Here is a 24,539-nt window from a genome sequence, read left to right as displayed (position 1 = left end):
AGTTTAGTCCGAACCGTCATATTGTGCTGCACAATATTTTATGGTCTGGGATAGTTTGTTAAGCGTGTTTTTATTTTCTAATGAATTTTCAGTCCACGCGTGCCAGTTATTTTCACTCGGCTTTTTCAAATGTGTTTGAGAAGTATTCCTGCAATGAAACAGGAATAAAAGGACAGCACCCCGAGGATGGGTCAGATGGTCTTCCCGCTTCTGTTCCCCTACCACAACCTCTCGAGAGGATTTTTGGCTGGCCGCATGTTTTGAGTGCCCCCATGCCGCACAGACACTATACATTTACAAACATCCATGCCTCCTCCGTGATTTAAATACAGACCCTTTGGTACGGCAGTAAGAGTCACTAACCACTATACCCATTGGGTGGCTCCATTGTTTATAGCTTGTTCGTTTTGATTTGAATACTGATTTAATTTAAGGTTATCAAATCTAATTATTCTTCAGATTAAACTTCTTAAAAATTGTTAACAGCACTTTTTGGTAAATTATTAATAGCATTTTATGTTGATTGTAACAGGCGCTATTTTGCTTTCGTGTGCTTTTTCAATTATTTAATAATTAGCCGTGTTTTTGAGTTAACCGTGGACATCATCGCCGGTGTTATCTCGGTAATCAAAAGCCGATTGTAGCACTATTGGAAATTTTCAATGGATGGACATTTCCCGAATTTTACTGGAGGATAAAGATCAGAAATTGGCTAGTAAAAATTAATTAAGTATCGGCAGAAATGGAAACAAAATTATATAAACACCTTTTTTAAAAATTATATCTTTTGCACGTATGATTCATTTCCTGTGTCATTATCAAATCAAACTAATCTACTTGAAAGCAACAAATACCGGACTTTGGAAGGTGTTTTTAACCCTTTCTTCACTAAAATGCATCAAGGTCATCAACTTCCTAATCGGACAATATTTGCTGATCATGTAAAAAAAGATAAGCTAGAAGATGATTGCTGTTCGATAGTAGATAAAATAGATGAGAAAATTTAGTACTATCAAGTCTCCATTTTCAGATTATATAAAATGAATGCTTTTTATATAAAAACCTAGCTTTTAATAACTTTTAAATTAAGTGGTATAAAATTTTATAAAAAAATAACATTCAATAGCAACTTTTGGAAAAAGAAAATTTATTTTAACCATGCCAATACTTCAGTGTTACTTAAAATTCAAGCTATAATTTATATTATTATTTATAAAATTTTATATTCATTTTCAAATGGGATGGCATAAAATTTTATAAAGATTGTGAAGATGGGTTTTTAGTAGGGTTTAAAATTACAATAGAAAGTTTGGTTATCTATACACTTGCTATCTTAATGAGCGGTTATGCGAATTCCTTAAGATTTTTATTGAACAAGTGAATACAAAGTTTTTGGAAAACATAAGGAAGGGAGTGTAGGACATGATCGATATTGCAAAGAATCGATAATTTCTCTGCTCACATAGGATCGACACCGGGTTTCAATTCTATATATCTGTCGATTTTATATCAATATCGATCCTATGCAAGTTCTCCCAAAAATAATAATTTATTCAAATTCTTATCCTCTTGATCGTGCACAGTTCTGATTATGAACACTGTCTATGCTACAAAACTATCGATGTTACGCTACATCGATTCCTATATTGAAGTCAGTTTTATCGAATACTTCCATCATATACCTGCGATGTCTCTGCACAGATGATCAGTGCGCTAGTCATGATTAAATTATACTCAGAATTTCTTTTTTATCTTATCAGTCGTATGCCAATCACTACTGTCGGTTGTACGTCGGTGTAAATCCTGTGTTAAATGTCGATTCTACTTAGGATCAACGCTATACAATGTCAATCGTACGCATTGCCAATCCTATGTTATATCTTTTCCACGCAGACTCGATCCTGTGCATTGTCCCGTTACGTCGATTGAGTTGATTGAGCCTTGCCAGTCTCATTCATCTTTTATCCTACGCATTGTGTTTCCTATGTTATATTGTTTCTATGCGGTGTCAATCCTGTTTATTTTAATCCTGTAATATTTTCGCTCTTACGCAGTGTTGATCCTACGTTTTGAAAATCTTATTCATTGTTTATCCGACACATTTTCGATCCCATGCTATACCTATTCTATGCAGTGTCGATCCCATGTCTTGTCGCTCTTATGTAGTACTGATCCATTGCCTTGCCAATCTCGCTCAGTTTTTATCCTACGCATTGTCGATCCTATGTTATATAGATTCTACGCAATGTCGATCATGTTCCTTGTCACTCTTACGCAATGTCGATCCTATGGCTCGCCATTATCACTCTGTATTTATCGTATGCAGAGTTCGATCCTATGCCCTGTCGATTCTACGTAGTATTACTCCTATGATTTTAAAAATTTAGGGAACCTGCTTGTAAACAGGGGATAAAATTCTTCGAAATTTTCCCATTTCCTTTCCTTTTGCGGATACCTTCATAACAATGTCTCAGCGTAAGGGTACTGGCCCACTCTTGAACACTTCCTAATCAAGCAAAAATTAATGCCAAAGCAAAAATTTTCATAACAGTTCTTCGGAATAAAATTTTCGGCAGCTTAAAGCAGGTCATTTTGTAAACTTATTTAGGGAGAGGATTAAAAGATTTGACGACGCAGTCAAGCTTTACCACATTGTATTCAGACGGTTAAAGCTCAACAATGGGCAACAAAATCTTTATGAAAAAAAGAATTCATTCATCTTTAGCTATGTTATTCCAAGATTGACTTTCAAATTAGATATCAAATTAGATTCATTTCGTTATCGATAAAACATTTAAAAACAAACGAATCTGATCTTCTACATTAATATTGCAATGAAATTCCAAGTATCCTCTAAGAAATTATACAAATGAAGTTTTTTGAAAGACATTAATTACAAAATATCTGAAATGAAAATAAAGGTATCATTAGAATAAAAAAATTTAATCAGTTATTACAGTACTTAAAAAATAAGCGGAATCTGAGATGGTCCTCAGTGAGAATATTTAATACTTTCTAATTTAAGCGATATTCAATATATCTCAAGAATAAATGATGTTTGCTACATTTTTAGAAATAAAAATTTAAAACAGAAATGCTAAAAAGCAGATGAACTTGCTCTTATTTTTTTGATACGAAGAAACAAGTTCTTTGCTATTTTTTCCTTCGCTTTTTTATGTTCAAAAGTAATCAGATAAGTAATGAGATAATCACCTAATGCAGAAAATTCGGCACTCGATATGCGTAGTTTCAGAAAAATAAATAATATGTATATCCAAGGTTAAATTACATCTTAATATTTTCTCTTCATGTTTCTTCGTATTTATGTAAGGTTTTCCAGTAGCACGTACATGAATATCGGCAAGATATGCCTCTGATTTAATGATTGTAAAACACATTAATTAACTGTACCAGAATTACACATCCGCGTCTTGAATGGTAAACCGCAGGATTTATATTTTGTTAAAATATTTTACTGTTTCTTATGAACTAGAAGATTCTTACAAAGACATAGATCCAGTGTAATATACGAATACTTTTTCGTCTGAAAGTTTCTCAAAAGCATGGGAATAAATAATACAAAAAAATAGACTTTTATCCAAACATTATAAAATAGAACGAAAAACAAGTGTGAATGGTTTTAGATTTTAACGATTACCCAAAAGGGTTTGTTAAGGTTGTTTTACACTGTCACTGAGCTCATAGTCTACCAGCCAGTTCTTGCAATCACTCCTGCTAACCCAATACTTTTTTTTGTCTTTTTTGCTTTATTATTAAGAATCGTTTTCTTCGCCCCTTATACCACATACAGTTCAACAAGCAGATCACAAAAGTTTTAAAAGCTGCATAGCATCATTTAATTTAGAACTCTAATAACAAAAATCAGCGTTATATTTGCAAATTTATGGAACGATGATTTTACCGAACCATCATCCTCAGCTGCCAAAGAGCAAATGAACGAGATAAGATAAGGCAGGAATGCAGTATTAAGGTTCCGCATGCACTTTTATATTTTTCCAATATTTTCCCAGTTTATCATATTCTTAACCTTCAATTTTCTTAACAAGATGGTATACAATTGTTTTTCTCTTTTTATTATTAACTTTTCATGTGCCAGCTTTATTTACTAAATATCACATTCTTTGCACTTACGGCACTTAAAATTCAATTCAGCAGCAAAATAACAAAATCTTTTAAAGCAGCATGTCTTAAGAATTCCCGACAGAGTTTAAGAGTTTATATTAGCTATGTTATTTGTTCAAAAACTAGAAGCTTGCGCGGAGAACCGCCTAAAATGGTTTTCATAAAAACGGAAAAGTAAGCAATGATTTCAACAAGTCCACGAATATATCGAATTTTTCTAATTAAATCTCTCATGATTTGAATATATGTTTATTTAAATCAATCACATTAAAAAAATAGGAAAAATATTCTTAAGAAATGTGTTTATTGCTTTTAAATCTCTCGTTCGTTACGCAATAACATTCCAGATTAAATCTGAAGGTATATTAGGTTTTACTGAATAGCAACACGTTGGCGCGTGGAAGATAAAAGTAATTTATTTCTGGCCGCGGCAACGCATTGTTTTCTTAAAGCCAATCTTATAATTTTCTGAATGGACATAAAATCTGTGGAGTTGGGTACAAAAGTGTTTTATTTCGAACAAGTGTTGCCAGTGCTCTCTTTCAAATCGTTGAGTCTGTTAATAAAAAAATTCATTAAGGTTTTCACAAAATATGAAATAAATAATAAAACAAATTCGAAATTTAAAATTCAGGCTTGCAGGTGCACATGTTCGTGTAGAGGACTACCTTGTTCAAAATCTGATGTCTGTAGGTAACATGGTTTTTTCACGATGCGAGAAACGTGCATACGTACATGCAGTTTTTTCATTATTTAATTTTTAGAAAAATAATACAAGCTGATAATATTTGGTGGCAACATTTTGAAAAGTGATACTCCGTTTGTAATGAACCAACGCAAAATCTCGTTTCGAGAGTGATAGACGCTTTTGGGTTAAAAAGAACACAATCAATTATAATATTTTGAACATTTGAGCATTAAAAAAATCAAAATAATTTGTGGTATTATTAACGCGAATTATATGTGCATACGTAATTACGTACATATGCACATATCTTTCTCTCTAAAGCAGAGGTTTCCAACCCTATCCCCGCGGGCACCATGCCCCGCCGATCGTTTAACGTGTGCCCGCTGCTGTGCGATCGCAATAAAAATGTTTTCAATAAAATTCTATGTGAATGTTTTCTCATTTTTAATGAAATAGAAACTGCGTCCAACACAGATGCTAGCACAAAGCGAAATGCGACCGATCTCATTTTCTATGTGCATGTATTATTAAATCTATCCAGCTATAAATTCACCTTGAAAAAAGTAAATGTTACCGGCCGTCCAACAGATATTGACAAAAAGGTTAGGAAACCCTGCTCTAAAGCATTGAGGAAATCCTTCACAGTATAATTAAAAAACGTTTTATGAAACCCTTTTAAATATCTGAAACTTTTTTTTTTAAAATTAAGCACGCGAGAAGCACGATTTCCAGATTGTTGTCTCTTAACAGAAAATCTATTTTTTGCACAAAATCGCGAGCGGCTTGGAAAGCTTAGTTAGGTTATGCTGCTTAAGGTATCTGCCTACGGTCGGAGCACTTTTTTTTAAAAACATAGAATTCTGATGAAATATATATTTATTTAGTCAAAATATGATATCAAATCATGAAAATACGTAAATTTTTAGGAATATTTTTATAAATTTTTGAAATATATGCAATTTTATGCAAATTTTTAGGAGAATTTAACACTTACGTTAAATGCCGTATATTTTTTCTCACAGCATATATTTCAATTTTTTTTATACTGTATACTACTACAACACTTATCTGTGTTATGAACTAAATTGTATATGATATTTCTAAAATTTACTAAAATATGTGTAATTACATGAAAAAACACAGTTTTTTGTAAAATATTTCTTGTCGTTTTATATAGAAATACTTATAAAACAATCAAATTAATAAATATTACTTAGATTGTAGCTTAAAACCTAATAAATAATATAGAAAACATTTTAGTGAAATTTAATAGAGATATCTTTAGAACATTTTGAGTAATTACATTTCTTGTATGTAAAAACACTAGAAAAATTAGTTTTTCAGAAAACGCATTTAAAGATTTCACATTAACAGAAAAACCGTTCTGTTGTATTTACACACTTAAAATTCTCCACATTTGTACATCGCACCCTCCATATCTTTATACTTAAGTAATTTTGATTTCCTATTTGGTTTTAATTTTTTTCTGGCTATTTTCGAAATGAGCGACGAATGAATTTTCGAGTTCTTTATTCTTTCGTTATCAATTCCAAAGTAATTTTTAATCATTTCTTGGTCAATTGATATGCCTAAATGTTCAAACACAGGAAGTAATCCCAGATACCCTGAATTAAAAATTAAAACGGCTATATATGCACCCAGCAACATAGTCTTTATACCTAATTGCAATGTTGCCAGACCCAGTTAAGAAAACCGCAATGTTGCCAGTCCCAGTTCAAAGAATTAAGGCAAATAATTATTGCCAGAAACAAAAAAAAAAGTACCCAGAATTAAAATGAAATGTTTTAGCACAATTTTACACACAAACAGTTAAAAAAAAACACGGATAACAACATTGTTTACCTTTAAGTTGAGCCTTTTAAATGGCACTTCCGGTCTTTCTGCTTTCACTTCCAGTGCAGTTAATTGGCTATACCTTCTCTTCTAATTATCACAAACGTAAAAATGAACCATTTTCGGAATCCTACAAAATTGACCTTTCAAATTGGGCAATAAAAAAATCGAGTTTTTTCGCCGAAATCGTTTTTTTAACGTAGGCAGATACCTTAAATAAGATAAAGCACACGAGGGTTATCTGCTTTAAGGATGAGATAATCTCATGTAGGTCTTTCTAAGATAAAGTGGCTCATATTCACGTTACACATGGGAAAAACTACAAAAACCAATCATACAGTCTGGCCGTTCGGGCCTGTTGGTTCGAACGACCAATTCTCTGTGGTTTTACCCCTCGACCATCCTTACGTACTTATTACTTTACCGGTGACTAGGAAAATGAGATTTTATTTTAAGACAGTTATTATTTTTCACTTCTGTCTGCTAAAAACACACCCGTTCATTTTAGGAAACTGGCTTTTAAATATACCGGAAAAATGGCTGAAGGTAACACAAAACGTTAAATTTAAAAACTGCGTAGAATTTTACTCTGCAGAACAACTTCATAAAAAAACGTTATTACGTATAACAAAATTACAATGAAATAAGCAATATCTCTTAATACAAATGTTAATTATCCCAATAAATAAACTAACCAACTTCCCTTTGCGAAATCTTAAGAACTCAAATGGTATAAAGGAGGTTAAGAACTTCCTAAAAAAATCACTCAAAACTTTTCAGTATCTTAAAAACAATGAAATGAGCAATACATAACATAAAAGAATACAAAAAACAAAAAATTCTTAAAAGCAGAATATAATTAATGATATTTTATCTTATATTTTCAAGAGAAAAAAATTACAATGAAATAAGCTATATCCCTTAATACAAATATTAATTATCTTAATAAAAAAATTAACCAACTTTCCGTTGAAGAAAAAAAAATCATGCAAAACTTTTCAATATGTTACAAACAGTGAAATAAGCAAAAAATAACATGAAAGCAACTCAAAAAACCTAAAATTCCACTCAAAATTTTACTCTGCAGAACAATTTTATCAAAAAAATCAATACAAATTTATTATATACATATAAAAATGACAATGAAATATGCCAATCTCTTAAAAATAGTGACATAAGAAAAGAAATACAATGAAAAATTGTGTCCAAACCCATATTTCTAAAAGAATGAAACTATTCAAAATGATGCAATTTCATCAAAAATCTATCAACAACAACAAGACAGAAAAATTGTTGCCAAACTCACATTTTTAAAGATGTGAGATGGGAGATGGGAGAAGCTTCATTTAAATTTTTTTTAAAAAATACAAAATATTATCATTTTTCCGAAAATCTTTCTGTAAAAGCAGTCGCAAGGATGAAAGTTTAACGTGTCCAAAAATCAAAGAAAAATAAATTGTACATTTTTAAAAATAAACTTTTTTCGAAAAAAATCCCGTTGAAAAGGTGTTAAGCTGACTTTGTTAAATAAATTCGTATTGAATCGATTTATTGAAACACGAAATTTATTTTAAATTCGTAAAATAGCTAAGTTCCTACGTTTCATGACGATGTGAAAATGGAGTGTGTAGAGTAAAATCTCGCTTTCCTATAGCCCATTATGTCTCAAAATGACGCGATTTCGTCACAAAACATAAAATAAAAAAATTCGAATTCGAATTTCGAAAAAATTGCTTCGAGGTGCACTGGCTCTTGTCTAGATGCACCTATGTACCAAATTTCGTGGGTCTATTGCAGCGCGAACGAAAGACACACACACACAGACAGACTATTTATTTTATTATATGTAGAGATTTATAAGGCATTTTCCCCTTTCTTTCCGCATGCCTTCGTGGTGTAACTGGGTGCACGCTCGAAGCGTACTCGTAAGACCACTGTTCGAATCCTGGGAAGGGCAGTGCGGATTTTTTCTATTTTCTTGATTCGTAAAGTTCTAAAAGACTCAACGATGAGTAATGCCTGAACTAAAAAGTGGTGGATGATAATTCATCACCTCCAGGACTCGGTAATTGGGCCCCTTAATCTCCACCCGCCCTTGAAAAAGGGAAATATGTAAGACATTTCTTTCGCCTTTACGCATACTTTCATGGTGTAACTGGAAACACGCTCGACATGCATTCGGGAGGTCCGGAGTTCAATCCCCGAGAAGGCGTTGCACATACTGCACGTTCTTGAATCAATATAACCTATTGATTCTACAAACATAAATTTTTCATAACTAATATAGCAGTAGAAGAGGATGGTAGGCTAAGAAAATTTTCGGAATTGGTAGAACATAATATTTTTTGTGTTTATATATATATACATTCAATTTATTGTTTCATCTTCTTTATTTCAGTTTTTTAGATCAGGATCGAATACATACTGTAGAACATCAGAATAACTAATAAACTTAGTGCTGATAACGACCACGTGTTTCTGAGACTCCTTTGCCGCTGCTTTACTTTTCTTCTATTTTCCCCTTTCTAGTAATTTCATTCTCCTGATGAGGAGGCACCTTTAGCTGCCCTCGAAATCAATTGAGTGTAGCTAATACATATGTAAGCTAAATACAAGGTTGTTATTGCGGTTTTGACTGTGACATTGGCGTGTTTCTCTTCTATTCTAATCAACTTTTATTTCGTAAGATGCTTGAAAGCATTGTTTTCTTCATTATGTAAAAGTGTAATTTGAGTTATTAAATCACCAAGCAGGAATATCAGGGTAAATAGCGTTTAATTTCTAAAATCAGAATTGACGGGATCAATGAGGTATACTATTTGAAAAATGAAAAAAATAATTAAAATAATTACCAGAGCAATAGCTAATGAGTAATTAATATTAAATGGTAAGTAGCAAATAGAGAATTAATAAATTAAATTAAATTAATGATAACGTTAAATTTCCTGATGATACTTCAATTCACTTAAACAACGAATGCCAGAGCTTATTTTACTTGGATGTCCGATGAAATTACTTTTTCACTGAAAACCAGTTACTCTGTTTATTACAAAAGACCAATTCAAATCTTAACAATCATAGGAGATTGTTAAACAGCATTTTCCTCAGTCCGAGTTCTTATCTAAAAGTATCACAGCCATAGATGAAAGGCACATAAAACTATTTAACTCTGTGATCTGAAAGTTACACAACCTTTTAAATTAACAAGAACAGAACTCCGCTTTCTTACGGACAGAAATAACAGCTTTCGACACGAATGCGTGTTATATAGAATATTAATAAGGCCCAAACTAAACCTTGGCTTTTCTTGATGTCTACGAGGAATTTACAGCAAGCAAAATATTTCTGCCAAGTTAAACGCAGAAATCAAAAGTAGAATAACGGCCAGCCTAACGCCGCCATTTTTTCACGAAGTTCGAAATTTGACGCTATTTATATTTTAAAGTAATCTGCATGCTGGACGAAGGTAAAAACTAGAAAAGTGAAAACAATTAAGATAACATGCTAATAATAATTGAACCTCACAATGTCATATAACTTATTTAAATTAATGCTTTCATAAAATGTTTTAATAAGTTATATGACATTTCGGAGCTACGAGACGCATCGGTGACTGAGTTAAGAAAACTTGTACAGATCATATCAATATGTATTTTTACCAAATAACCGGTGAAAGTTTTAGGATATTTTTTACGATTAATCGGGAAACCGATTTATTCGATTTACAGTTCCTAATCGAATGAATGAAAGAAGAACAAACGCGAACAGTTACTGCGTTAAACATCACCTTGCTCATAATTTTAAGTTCCTTGTTTGGATGCTTTATTTAAGAAATCTAATCAGACGCACTAGTGAAATGATTCCACTTGGTCACTATTGACCACAGGGATTAACATATCCCCCCCCTTCGTAAACCAATTCTCCTAATTCCTTCTTCGTCCGCGCTTCTTATCAGTAGCAACGCAGAATTGGAGAAGTGAGGACGCTGCGAACAAACCTCAGCGAGACTCCAAAGCGCACGGCGGTGGAAAAGAACACCGGGCACGACAACCCTCTCCGCTTGCCTGCTCTCTTGTCTAGCAACGGATGCGACGCCCATTCTGCACTCCCTCTCCAGTTCCGTGATGTGGGTAGTAACGGTTCTCTTGGCAATGACTCTGAGCTGCGGGGCGCGAGAGCCCCTTCGCGAGCAGGTGGCCATGTTGCGGAGGGAGCAGTGGAGAGACAGGGAACGCATTGAAGCTCTGGAGCAAAAGCTCCTCGATCGAGATGTAAGGGATTCCCCAAGCGAAAGCCACCAAGATGTCGAAGAAGTCTTGTATGAAGTGATGAATGAGGTTATGAGACAGACAGATGACTTGCTTCGGTTGAAAAACTTAGAGTCAATGGTATTCGCTCTCCAAGCAAGACAAGAACGAGAGGCTTCTACAGTTCGACGCCTCAGTGAAGAATTGAAGATTATCAGACAACGGCAACAAAAGATTTCAAGTCAGGTGAGAAATTTCATGCACATTAAATAACAGAGTAACTTTAAGATTACCTTTTGTGTTAGAAAGTTTAAAGTAAGTTTTTTTTTACAATTATGGTTTAAAATATCTTTGTTTATTATGAAAACTATCTCATCGTTATGAGTGCGAATATTAGCTTGTGGTGTGAATAATACTGTAATGGACAAGACATGAATTTTCTTATAAAATCTTCACTTTTGTTTTATTCCTCCCAAATGTTCTTATCATATTAAATAATCCATCCAGTAAATTTCGTAATAATATCATGGTTTGGCTGCTTTTTTCTTGTAATTCAGAAATCAATTGCTTGCTGCGGAAATTATTTTTGTAATTTAGAAATCAATTACTTGCTATGGAAGTTTTTCGCGCTTATTGCTGAAACTGGAAATTTTGTTTTGGATTTATTTAACAATTATAAAAACTTTTAGAAAGTACTGAATGTTTAAAATGTTATAAAACATGTGAACTACATTTTTATTAAAAACCAGCAATATTAAAAATTAAAACAAATTATTCAAAGCAGAATGAAAGCCCAAATAATGTGTTTCGATACATTAAATAACTTTAAAGTACAATACTTTAACATTATCTGTTACAATAAATGAAAGAAGTATATAAATCTCAAAATTTCTTTACCCCCTTTTAAATAAAAAAAAGTAGGAAAACAGCAAGATATTTTCCATTATATTTATTATTGAGGTTATTTGAAATAAGAATTTTCAATATAATGACAGTTATTTGAGAAAAGAAAACTCACTGTGTTCTGCTATACTTAAAGTATCCCCAATGTAAGCTGTGATACTTTAACACTCATTAAAGGCATTTTGATCATATTGTTCCCAGGCTTTTAAGTAATAAATTGAAAATTTACATCACGACAAATTGAAAAGTAAATACCTATAAATATCGCATTACGTGCATGATAAAAGTGTATTCATTATAGCTTTTCAAGAGGAAATATGTACCAAGTGCAAAGAAAACTGAAAATATGAAGTACATAAGTGTAAACTACATGCAAATGTAATTTTAAAATCATAAAAATTGACGAAAATGGAAATAAAATTTTGATTGGTTACATTACTTTGATTATTTTAAATTTAATCTGTTTATTTAAAAATTTTCATAAAAGGATGCTAATGAAATACGCAGTTTTTCAATTATATCAGTACCTTAGTTTACGAATATTTTATTTAATTTCTTCTTTCGCCCACATGAATTATTATTATGAGTAGAAATTTTGACTATGAACAATTTACGCATGCTAAAGTTCGTAAATAATTTCTTTGCATTTTATGCATCAGGGCTTCGCACATTTATCTGAAAAAGACCTAATGATATAAATATTAAAAAGGAAATTTACAAATAAATAATTAAGAGCAGATAAGTGTAGTTCAGAATAAATTACAGTATTAATTATTTTGTTGGGGTCCATGTAAATTTAAGTGAACAATTCTGTGTATTTCGAGGAAAAGGGAAACAGGTTTCAGCGTGTGCTCATAAATTATGAAGGCACAAGATTGTTGATTCCTGAAAAAGAGGAACACCATATCATTTCCCTCGAAAGGATACGATATTATCATATCGATGTATAGCCATATCATTCATTATGAAAGCAACTTTGATTTTAAGATTAAATTTTTTCCAAGTTTTAAACTTCAAATCAGTGTGTTTCTCACTGCCGTATATTATTTGCTGTACATTATGGTATTAAATTATTGATATTTTTACTTTTATGTAGATTCAGAATGAAATTGATTATTACTATATTTCAAACTAATCTCATTTATCTTATTTTATTTAGAATTATTTACTCAATTAAAGGCTTGGCTTAAATATTTTTTCCTTGATGTCATTCCTAACATTTTAAACGAGTTATGTGAGATAGTGGATATTATTACTCACTAGCTTCAAGAGCATAACCATTTTGATATAATATTAGTTAAACATTCTGAAATATATGAATGCAAATAAAGATGCTAAATAATTTATGTAGCAGGAAATATCTGATCACATTTTTCAGTCTCCGAAGATAAAAATCCTTCTGCTTCTTCCTAAAATATCAAAGACTGAAAATACATTTCCATTTTAGATTTCTGATCTTTTCTTATAATACATTTGATAGTAATATAAATGTGTTCTTCTTCCCGACAGATGGAAAAATTACTTTTGCCCATGAAATAAAAATATTTACGTTTGTTATTTATAAAGCTATTCATGGTTTTTATTTATAAAAGTACTTATATTTTATTATTCAGAATTGTGACATAAATTGATCAGACCTCCTTCCTTGTTCAAACGGAAATTTAATGTGCAGCATCGCAACTACCATTGCTCAGAAACCTCAGAATTGAGGTTTCGAGAAAAATACGTGTAAAGGTTGGTCACTTCAAGAAATATCGACTTGCTTCTGAAGCTATCCAAATATCATGTTCTTCACACTTAAACCATAAAATTCAATTCAACAGCAATATCACAAAATATTTAAAGAGAGAATGTATTTAGAATTTCCGATACACAGTCTCGCGCACTGGAGCTAAAAATGTTTTGAAATGTTTAAAAATGTTTACGTATAATGTTGCCATTGCTCGTTTTGAAATCGTTGAGAAATTTGGGCTTCCAGATGCGCCCATATTCGAGTTGAGGACTATCCTATTCAAAATTTGATAAATCTAGGTACCGTTGTTTTTTCGCAGTGCGAGAAACATACATACATTCATGCAGATTCTTTAAATGTACAGGGCTCTAACATTCGGTGGCAACAATTTTAAAAGTGAAACGCCGTTTTAAAGTGGACGACGCAAAAAGCCAAAATGAAATTAATAGCTCTTTTGGGCAAATTGCTCTTTTGTGCTAAAAATTATCTTAAAATAATAATCTTAGAATAATGTTCATAATTTTTAATTTCAAACTTTAATTTGCGTCTTTGTAGGTTCAGAAACAGGCTGTCTTATATGTTTACTTCTTTTGTTGCACCAACCTACTGTTAACGATACAACGAAAGATGTAAATTTCATTTTTGCATGTAATTTATTCCAAACTGAATATGGGATGAATTTTAAACATTTATTTTATTTTATTTTATTTTGCATTATTGCAACTATTTGTTACTGCTATAGCCCGTAAATGAATTAAGATTTGAAGTGTTTTTTACTTTGCATTTATTCATATATATATATATAGAGAGAGAGAGAGAGAGAACAAATATATTAACATATTATTTCATCGTAAATACGTGAAAACTTAATTTATTTAATAAAGAAACTATTTAATTATAGACGAAGCTATGCATTTATTTCCTTCAATCGCTTGTGCGCAAGATTTGCAACAAGTAATTTCTTCAAATGGAAATGCTTTATTTTGACAAGGCACTAAATCTTCTAACTGAAAACAGGAAATATACGAAGAAGTTATCTTCGAAGCGTTTAATAATTTATCAGCAGTCCTCTTTACTGCATATCGTCTTCAAAGAGGCAAGACAGCTTTTTTATTTTTTCAAATTAATGTATTTTAAAACTTTTTTCAGAATGTGATTGGTTAAACAGGAATAATGTCACTTAAATAATATTCTTCTAATATGCATCTCTCTTTAAGGAAACTGTGAAACATCGGAAAATAATATGAACACTATTGATAGGCAAAAAAGGGAAAAATGCAGATTCGTAGTTTTGACATAGTGCTGATTATGCCAGTAGCGAAAGTACTTTAATACATTTTTGCAGTCGTATTTTAATATTCATTGCATTAATAAATATTTAGCTTTAAATAAGCTAAAATATCTGCCAGTCAGTTGAATGTTTCATTAATCAGCAGCCATCATTAATCATGTTGTGGGTCGTTTTACCAAAGAATATGAAGGGGTTTTACCGCCGTTTCATTGTCATTTCTCAGGGGTAAATCTTTCCCCAAACAGGAAAGGAAACTCCGAGGGGAGGGACACAACCACCTCAAGGTCAAGTTCCTCAAAAATTAGCCGACCAGTAGCAATTTGCTTACTAGGGAATTCCTTAAAGAAGAAAATGAAAACTTTTGCCAAATATGATTTACAACACATTGATTTTAAACATTGTTCTGTGATGATTCGCATGTACATTAGTATTTTTCCTAGTTGCGAAACTGAAAGTTAAAGAACTGTCTATTACCAGTTATATGCTTAGTTGATTATATTAGTAGAAATAAAATATATAGGTTGATCGAAAAGCGTCCGGCCTCACATACAGGAAATTATTTACGAATAAATTCCTCTTTTAAACATTTAGTAGCGGCAATATTAAATGAATAAATTCGTAAGTTTTGGTGTATGCATTCTTTTCTGACTGTTTACTGAATGAAGTGATGTGTTAATTGGTTTTGAAATTTTAAAACTGGGTACCTTTCTATGATTAGATTGTTGACTGAAGAAGGTTTTAATACCAAATAAATAAAACAAATCTTGGATAATGTATATGCTGATTTGTCGCCTTTCTGTTATACAGTGAAAGAGAAGGTAAAGCAATTTCGCATGGCTGTGGCTACGTAAATATGAGTCTAGAGAAGATTTACTACATATAGTCACTGATATCAGAAACTATTACTCGTGTTCTGGAGGAATTATGGAACGAGAATACGAAAATAAAGGAGACAGCAGCAAGATTGGATCTACCTAAGCCAATTGTTTTCCGCGTCCAAGTTCGAGTCCTGGCGAAGGCACTGCTAATTTTTCATGCACCCCTGCTTCAAAATATAATAATGACTCAACAAGTATCGCCCGGTAGTGGAAAATAATTCACCACCACCAGGATTTGGCGAATGGGTCCCCTAATCTCCGGTCGCCCTTTCAAAGGGGGAGTATATGAGGTATTTTCTTTCTCCTTCCAGCATGCCTTAGTGGTGTAACGGTAGCACACTCGGCGCGTATTTGAGAGGTCCAGGTTTGAGTTCCGGCTAGGGCTTTGCTCATTTTTCATGTACTCCTGCTTCAAATTATCCTAATGACTCAGTAAATGGCGCCCGAACTGAAAGGTTTGGGGGGAAATAATTCCTCATTACCAGGATTTGGCGACTGGGTCTCCTAATCCCCAGTCGAACTTTCAAAGGGGGAGTATATGAGGTATTATCTTCCTCCTTCCAGCATGCCTTCGTAGTGTAACAGTAACACACTCGGCGCGTATTCGAGAGGTCCAGGTTTGAGTCCCGGCGAGGGCACAGCTCATTTGTTATGTACTTCTGCTTCAAAATAACGTAATGACTCTACAGTATGAATACCTTCAAATGAAGATTCTCTGCAAGTGGGCATTCTCACTTCTTTCAGTAATTCAAAAGCAGAAACACATGAACGCAATAAAAAACAGCAATGTTGTTTTAAAAGCTTGTTATTAAAGGGTTGTAATGCTGGTTAGGTATTATTATGTTATTAAACCCTCCTTACAACCCAGATTTTTAGCCCCAGACGATTATTAACTGTTCCTCCAAACTGAAATCTTTTTTTAAATTTAATTAATTAATTAATTTATTTATTTTTTATTTATTGACGATGATGACGTGAAAACTGTTGTTATGGAACATTTTCAGGACAAACTTTCAGATTACTTTTCCAGGGGCATAGAGTTGCTCATTTAAATTATGTCAAAAGTATATCAAGATACAACATGATAAAAAAAATAAACTATTTTAATTTCCTTTGTTTCTTCTGTGAGTATATCAAGCCAGAAACTTTTGGATCTCTTTACACATGTATTAAAGTGGAATAAAAGTCAACAAAATGAAAATAAAATGTTATAAAAAAGCAGAAATGTGCAAAAATTATAAATTATTCGTTCTATTTAACTGAATCTAAGAACATAAATATTAAATATTAACTAAACTACAACAGGAATCACATACTTAATAATAAACATAGAATTTAACAGGAAAATTTAAATAAAAAAAAAAGCTAGATTTAATCTTTCTATGAATGAAAATCTGCTGTCAAAAGTCAGTGGGGAAATTCGGAAAGAAAAATAATGTTTTAAAACTAATTTTTAGGAGTTCGGTAAAATAATGTATATTGTACTCTAATTTTTATTTTAGTATTTAAGAATATATTTAGAAATATAAATTGAAAAAGAAATATAAAAGTACATTTATCAGCGATTTAAATATAATTTAAGCCCACACGCGGATGAAGGCAATACATCACTAAAACATGTATGTAAAACGTAAAAGCTGCAAGATAATATTTTAGTTTACTTTACAGGCGACATGATATATTTTAATATCCTACAGAACTGCTATTCGAAAACTAAAAGATTGCCTCAGGATAACCGTGTGAAGTCACATATTAAAGTCATAAATCAAAAGCATGGATGGTGTCTCCTTCGATCGTTGCTGTTAAAATATTTCAAGAATTTTTCAACAAGTCAGCGATGCGTCGTGAAAGATCCATATCGATTAAGACCATCACCGACTCGAGTAAATGGGTTTCCGAGCTTCTCCTAAAAAAAATCTTCTCCCCTGATTACCAATGAAGCATCTTCTCTTTCCCACATCAATAATCCTTTAGCAAATTCCCATGCCTTCTAGAGAATACAGCAACACAACCGCCAACGAGCTTTAGCTAGAGCATGCGCAGAAAGCAAAAAGTAAATATATTCCATTGAAAGTTTCATTCACTGAACAAAGAAAGCAAATTGTATTTACAGTAAGCTTTCATTTAACGCTATTCTGATTAATACCGATTCGGTATAATGCGTTTTTTCTCCAATCTCCAGATGGTGGATAATTCTTTAGAAATTGGTTTTATTCGAGCTCCTCAAAAAGGCGCTAATTTAATGCTGTATTATTAGTATCGACGTGATTCATTACTAATGAATGATTTGAGTTATCGATAAATAGTAAGAGTGTAGTTTTATTAATAGATTAACTTCATTTGATTGAATAATTGAACTTGTTATCTCTACAAAACTATACGATTGAATATTCAATAATTCAAATGCCCTTGCATTCAATCAAATTTTAGAAAGCCACTGCATATTATTTCCTACTTTAGAATTTTTATTACATGTGTTAGTAAAGATGGCTCAAGTGTAGAATTGGGTTCTCCTTCGATTAGCGACAATTTTTTAAAAACTTTTGGAGATGAAACCTCATTTCTGGTTACCATGATAGTTTTAACTTTATTTTAGCTTCTTGATTTTATTTAAATGAAAATAGATTGATGTGTACATGGAAAAATTTAAGGCAGTGCGCAATGCCTAGTTTGTGCAATTCTAGGATATTTTTTTTAGTGAAAACAGATCGATGTGTACATGGACACGGCGTTTGTGCAATTCCTTGACTTTTTAATTTGGTTTTTTAGTGGCCATCTTGAAATTGCGCCCTCCTGGCGCCAATCTTGGCATCAAAAAAAGAATCGCCAAGAAACAAGGGGCACCCAATTGTAAACTTTTATAGTAAAGATTTCTATAGTTTACCTGTGCCTAAATAAGACGTCATAGCAAGACAAAATTTATGACTTTTTCGTAAGTGCTCCTCTGATAACAAGGAAGCTAAATTTTGGAGTGCGTTGCATCAAGTAAAATCTTTTGACTGTAGAAGAATCTGGAGTTAGCTATTAATAGATTAATTACATCGAAGTTGATTTGTTAGATTTTTCTCGCATCTCGGCTTACGGAAATACTTTTACTGCGACAAGAATTTTTATATTAAAATTAAAATTCAGTGCCAAATAATAGTTTTTGAGGATTTATATATTTTTTTAGCTAATAAATAACTTTAAGTTAAAGTACCTTTCTGTCACTTTCTTTTCACCTACACTTTTCATGCTTGAATGTAAATAAGATAGCGAGCATTTATTCAGATTAAGGGAGAAAAAGGGCTATTTCAATTACCAGGGCAGGAGCATACATTTTTATTCTCTCCCCCCCATTTTCTCTCCCACCCATTAGCGGCAATCCAAATAAGGTCTCATAAGCGAGGAATCCCAGAGTTAAGGAGCTGGTAAGAGCGTGATGAGGTTCGCTTTGAGACTAGCCTAAAAACAGTATTACAGTTGTTTTCAGAGCGTGTTCTACCTACTTAGTGCTTTTAGCCATTAGACTTGTCTCGCCGGTTTTCTACAAACCAGAGCCTTTCCTGTGCATTACTTTATCCTGTCAGCCGTTAGGCTAATTTTGCTACATTTGATTTTAGTTCAACATTACGCATTTAAGTTAAGCCAGAGGTGTTGGCTTCTGTAAACCCAAGTTGGATCATTGTCATTTCTTTGTGTTCAAATAAAAGGTCTTATACTACCTTCTCCGGACTTTTTTTTTTCTCTGTCAATCGAAATTCCCTATGCTCTTGTGACTAGCAGGTTTCAGTTAACAAGTAGAAGATCTGTGGTTTTAATCCCTTCCAGGGTACAGCTGATTTGTGTCTTCTCCTTCAAGAGCGTTGATAATCTATAACAGGGGTTTTCAATCATTTTTTGCTTCATGCACCCCTTTCACCATTGTTAAACGATCATTTCCTCTCCTACTCCTTTCCAAAATTCGAAAAAAATCATGCACATTTATTTAAGGGGGCTCTCATACACCTTAAACCCCTTATGATCTTCGAATATGTGACTGTTACAAGAATTGGGTTATTTTATTTATTTCAAAAGCAATTACTTCCAACTTTTTACAGCTGACTACAAAATATAGCAGCTTTAGAAACTAGCAACCAGAAAGTGTGTGTTGCCACAAATATTTTTGTAATTTAATACGCTTTGTGACAAAAGTTTTCGTCATGTTTCCACCTTGCGCACATGATATTTTAAAAATGGCTAATGGTACGTACTTGATATTTGATGGAATTCTTTATATGAGCACTATTTTGTAACTGAACCAAAAATTTGATGAATATTTTAGTATTAAAAAACTTTATGCGCGAAAACATTACAGATTTTTTTAATAATATACATTTTATAAACTCAACTCCAAATAAAATAAAAATTTAACATGAAATTCTTAGAATTTTAGGTTCACAGTAGTTTCCAAATGTTATAAAAGCTAAATATTAAATATGGAAATAAATTATGCAACAGAATGTTTTATACTTTGCGCGCAAGGTGGAAACTTGACGAAAACTTTTGTCACAAACGGATTAAATTATAAAAATATTTGTGGCAACAGAAACTTTCTGATTACTATTTCAGAAAGCAGCCATATTATGTAGTCAGCTGTAAAACGTTGGAAGTAATTGCTTTTAAAATAAATAAGTTATCCCAATTCTTGCAACAGTCACATATTCGAAGATCTTATGGGTTTTAAGGTGTATGAGTCCCCTTAAATTTAAATTACTTTTTAATGTGTTTTATATATTAAACGAAAAAGTGTAAAGAAGGTTGACAAATACAGAAATTTGAATAAAGGTATATTTTTGTATTCATAAACTAAAACTAAATACATAGGTAAATAAAAGGCTGACCACATTCTCCTCTGGAATTACGAAATTCACTCTTGATTGAGAGCCACTGGTATCTACAATTTGCAATATTACCTTATTTGATTTTTATCTTAAAGTGGAGCGATGGTTCTAAGACGAAATCAGGTCTTGCAATATTTCTGAAACATCATCCACAGATCCACTTGGTAAATTTACTCTAAACTTTAGGCAATAATAGGTTTCAGTGTTCATATTAGAAATTATTGTTGATGAAATCTCAAATCCACACAAACATTTCATGATTTGTGCTGAATATCTCCAGTCGTTACTGCGCTTTTCCAATTGGCATCCTTTTCTCACTGTTATGTCTTCAACATTTCATAAGCTGCTATATTCAGGTTGCGTAACTGAACACAACACATCAGTGCCATGTGTTTCCACTGCGGTATTTATGGCTTTGCTGATGACGTTTTGAAAGCAGACGCCTTTTCCCTCATGTTTAGGGAAATCCAGATGCATCTTCTGATGGCGGAAAAATTTATGCAAATAGAATCAGGTTCCCTATTAAATCCCTTTCGATGTGTATGAATTTGAAAATGCGTCTGGGGCGTTAGAATGCTTATTGATCTATCACATCTTTTTAAGCATTCAAAATCTGAAATCTAGAATCTGGATACTTAAGCATTCAAAATCTAGAAGTTAATAAAAATGAGTGCTACGTATAACATTTAAAAGAGGTTTAAACTTATTTTGCTAACTATTATTCAATCAGTACTATTTACAAAGACATATCAGTAGTTCTTCATGAAAAAAATAGTCATATAAAAAGATTCGAAAAGAGAAGCACGTAAGTTAGAAATTCTAATAACTGCTAGCATTAACTGCGTGCGACTAGTTCCTAATGCTTAACTTTCCTTCTTGATTTCTCCGTAAATGTTTATTAGTTAATAAAAATAAATGAAATATAACATTACAAACATTTCTTATTTCTTCTTATACTCACAAATCATTACCGGAAAATTCAGTTAAATTTTTTACAGTCAGAAAATGTACACATGCGGCGATTTTTGTAGGTACCTTTTTTAACACGATATTTAGTACAACAATATTTTAATATTGATAAAATTTTGCACTGTTTTATTTCTCATTACGATATTTCATACTAGAATATTTTAGAATGCTATTTCTCTCCTTGCTTTCTCTTCCCCCACGCGGGAATGGGACTATTCGCCGTGGCCGTTTCGCCATCGGGCCGTAAGACATATTTTTCTTTTCATGACTGTATTACAGAGGCTGTTCACACATTTTTTAGACGATGTATATTGTATTCACAAAACTAAATTACATAAAATTCTTGTGTTTTAAATGTTCTATTTGACATTCCTTATTCTGAACTATATTTCGACATGGCAATTTCTAGGATAATAATGCCTTTTGAAGTGGCAGAAGAGATATTCTATTCCATTCATCCGAAACAGCTTTCCGGAGTCCTGTTAGGGTTTTGGGACAACGTTTGGATAATGCAGTTTTTAAAAGTCCGAAAGCACAAAAATCCATAGGTGACAACATCGGAAGATTTAGTAGGGATATCATTGAGGGGTATGACATTGATACCAGTTTTTTGTTCCATTTCGTTTAGGAAATTTACAGTGGATTTTGATGTGTGACTGCTAGCTTTGTCCTGATGGAGTCTCACAGATTGATGGCACTGTGGGTAAAGCGATAGTATTTCATTCAGAAAAATTGGCGATAAAATATGTTCCTGATAGTATTTGGAGTTAATCTTGACCTTTTTTGCACTCTCTATAAGAAATCTTTTTTGCACTATAAGAAAAACCAACAACAATCATGAATCCCTTAGAAAAACTTTCTTTCGATTTTATGAACCACGTACTTAAATTTTTTCCTTCCCTTTTATGATCCCCCCGGGGGTCGACGTAGAGAACTCTGCGAAGCTACTGGCTAGGATCTGTACCTAGGCAGTCTCGGCCACGGGGGATAAAATTTATGAACTTGGTGGTTCTGAAGCCCCCGGTAAAGGTCATTTATTGGCCGGCCTCGGGGACTGGCATGTCCTGAGCGGTGTGGAACCGTAGCCGGAGGGCTTGGTTCCCCTCGGTTTGCTGGGTAACGGCCCACTGCGACGGGCTCGCCCATGCGACTGGTAGGAGCATTAGACGACAGATGCTGCCTGGTGAATTCCAGGTGGTGCGCTGTTTCCCTAGAGGGTGATAGTGGAGGTTGAACCTCCATGACGTGCCCAAAGGGGGAGTAGACCTGTAGTGTGATTTGGTTCACGGGGCAGGAAAGCCTAAATTCTGTTCTGTTTTCCTTTTATGATAATAAATGGCTCTTTTTTTGTTAGAATCATTTAAATACACCCATCCTTCAACTATTGTGACAATTGTTTTCCATTTTTCTTAGGATAAGTGTTTCTCATATAGAATTCTGCAGCGTGTCCTGCGTTGAGCGATATGCTTTGGAAGAAAACGATGCACATTGCGTTTTTTCGCTTTCTTAAGATTTAAATCAACGTTTATCATTTTCTTTACAGTGGACACCGAGCATTTTAATGATTTTGCAACTGTCCTTTGACTAGGGGGATTTTCCTTTAACATTAAACAACATACCTTTGCAATAGTCGAAGATGTCCGTTTTTTCCTTGGATACTTGTTTGGGATTTTTGTCCCACTTGAGGCTCCAATTTGACGTTTTTTTCCTTTCTTGTTGATGATACTACCTATCGCCGCTTTAGATATCACAAAACCATAACTCTCACATCGTTTTTGGATAACGGAGTATGCATATTTCTCTTCGGAAAGAGCGTAAATGTAGCATTCGAACCACTGCTTCATTAAATTCGCCATTTTGAATAAAACCAAACCTTTCAAGCTACAGACGATAATTTTGACTTTTAAAAAATAGTACAATTGCAATTAACTTCTTTTGCAGCAAACGATTCTTTATTACCGCTTACCAAAATCGTCTAAAAAATGTGCGAACAGCCTCTGTATATCTTGCCGTATTGTATTAAATTGCTTTAAACTAATAACTCTGTTTAGTTTAAAAATTTAATTTGATTTCATAAACGTTTTATATAAAATATATAAAATGTTTTTGTTTGCATTTTTATATAAATACACCGTTACACATGACTTATTATTAGTGACTTATTATTATAGTGATTGTTTAAGAGAATAAGGTGCTGACAAGATTTCAAAGTAATTCCATTTTCCATTCAGATTTCATAAAAATGTGAATTTCCTGCTTGTATGAGTAATTTCTCTTGACTAGCCGATTAAACTTTCAAAAAGGTTTTACGAATCATGGAAATATTGTACCTGCATAATTTTAAAATTGGTAATATAATTTCTGCTATATCATAAGCTTAGCCCCAGTTCTCTTTGATATTGACATAATTTTCCAACTAACGATATGTAATTTCTTTATATCTCATACTTGTAAATAAATAACTATATATATTAAAAGCAACCTTTATTAAGTATACAAAAGGTAAACAGATTTATTATGCTAAATGAATTTAATACAAGTATAATACGGGAAGATAAAATACAGTCATTATAAATAAGGTTTTGATCAACATAAAGAAAAATATGTTTTGACGGCGAAACGTCCTAGACACCCACCACGATGTTTTGTACTGCGATATTTTTGGCCGCGATGTTTTCGGTGTTCACTGTCCGTCTTCTGTACATTTCGCAGTGTGCGTTTAAGATATTAAAGAAAATCGAAGTCTCTGATGACTGAAATATGGTCAGTCATCTGGTTAGTATCAAGGACAGAAAAACTGTCTTTCCGGTACGTGTAGTGTACGGTGAGAATGTAATGAGTGACAATAAAGTGCGAAAATGTCTGAAATAGCTCAAGGAATATTAGAAAAATGACCTTGAGAAACCGACCTCTGGTTGCTCACCTGTAATCATTAAAATGTTCGGCCAGGCAGTTGAGATCCGTGTTCAGAA

The 24,539-nt window shown here is 32.7% G+C and overlaps 2 protein-coding genes across 2 annotated transcripts in view; one reads left to right on the top strand and one right to left on the bottom strand.

Moving 5' to 3' along the window:
* The window catches only part of LOC118184628 (uncharacterized), an 888,058-nt gene that overhangs the window by 64,976 nt on the left and 798,543 nt on the right, over positions 1 to 24,539 (bottom strand). The window lies entirely within an intron of this gene.
* LOC118184627 (uncharacterized) overlaps positions 10,653 to 24,539 on the top strand; it is a 32,000-nt gene continuing 18,113 nt past the window's right edge. The window contains exon 1 of the mRNA XM_035354335.2: positions 10,653 to 11,178. Coding sequence (XP_035210226.1) covers positions 10,810 to 11,178 — 369 coding nt within the window. The 5' untranslated portion in view covers positions 10,653 to 10,809. The remainder of the gene's footprint in view (positions 11,179 to 24,539) is intronic.

The sequence above is a fragment of the Stegodyphus dumicola genome, chromosome 9 (genome assembly GCF_044657685.1).
Source record: "Stegodyphus dumicola isolate Sdum_Otavi_A_Nest chromosome 9, ASM4465768v1".
Lineage (NCBI taxonomy): Eukaryota > Metazoa > Arthropoda > Arachnida > Araneae > Eresidae > Stegodyphus > Stegodyphus dumicola.
The sequence above is the reverse complement of the archived record's forward strand: the minus strand, read 5'-3'. Positions and strand labels throughout refer to the sequence as shown.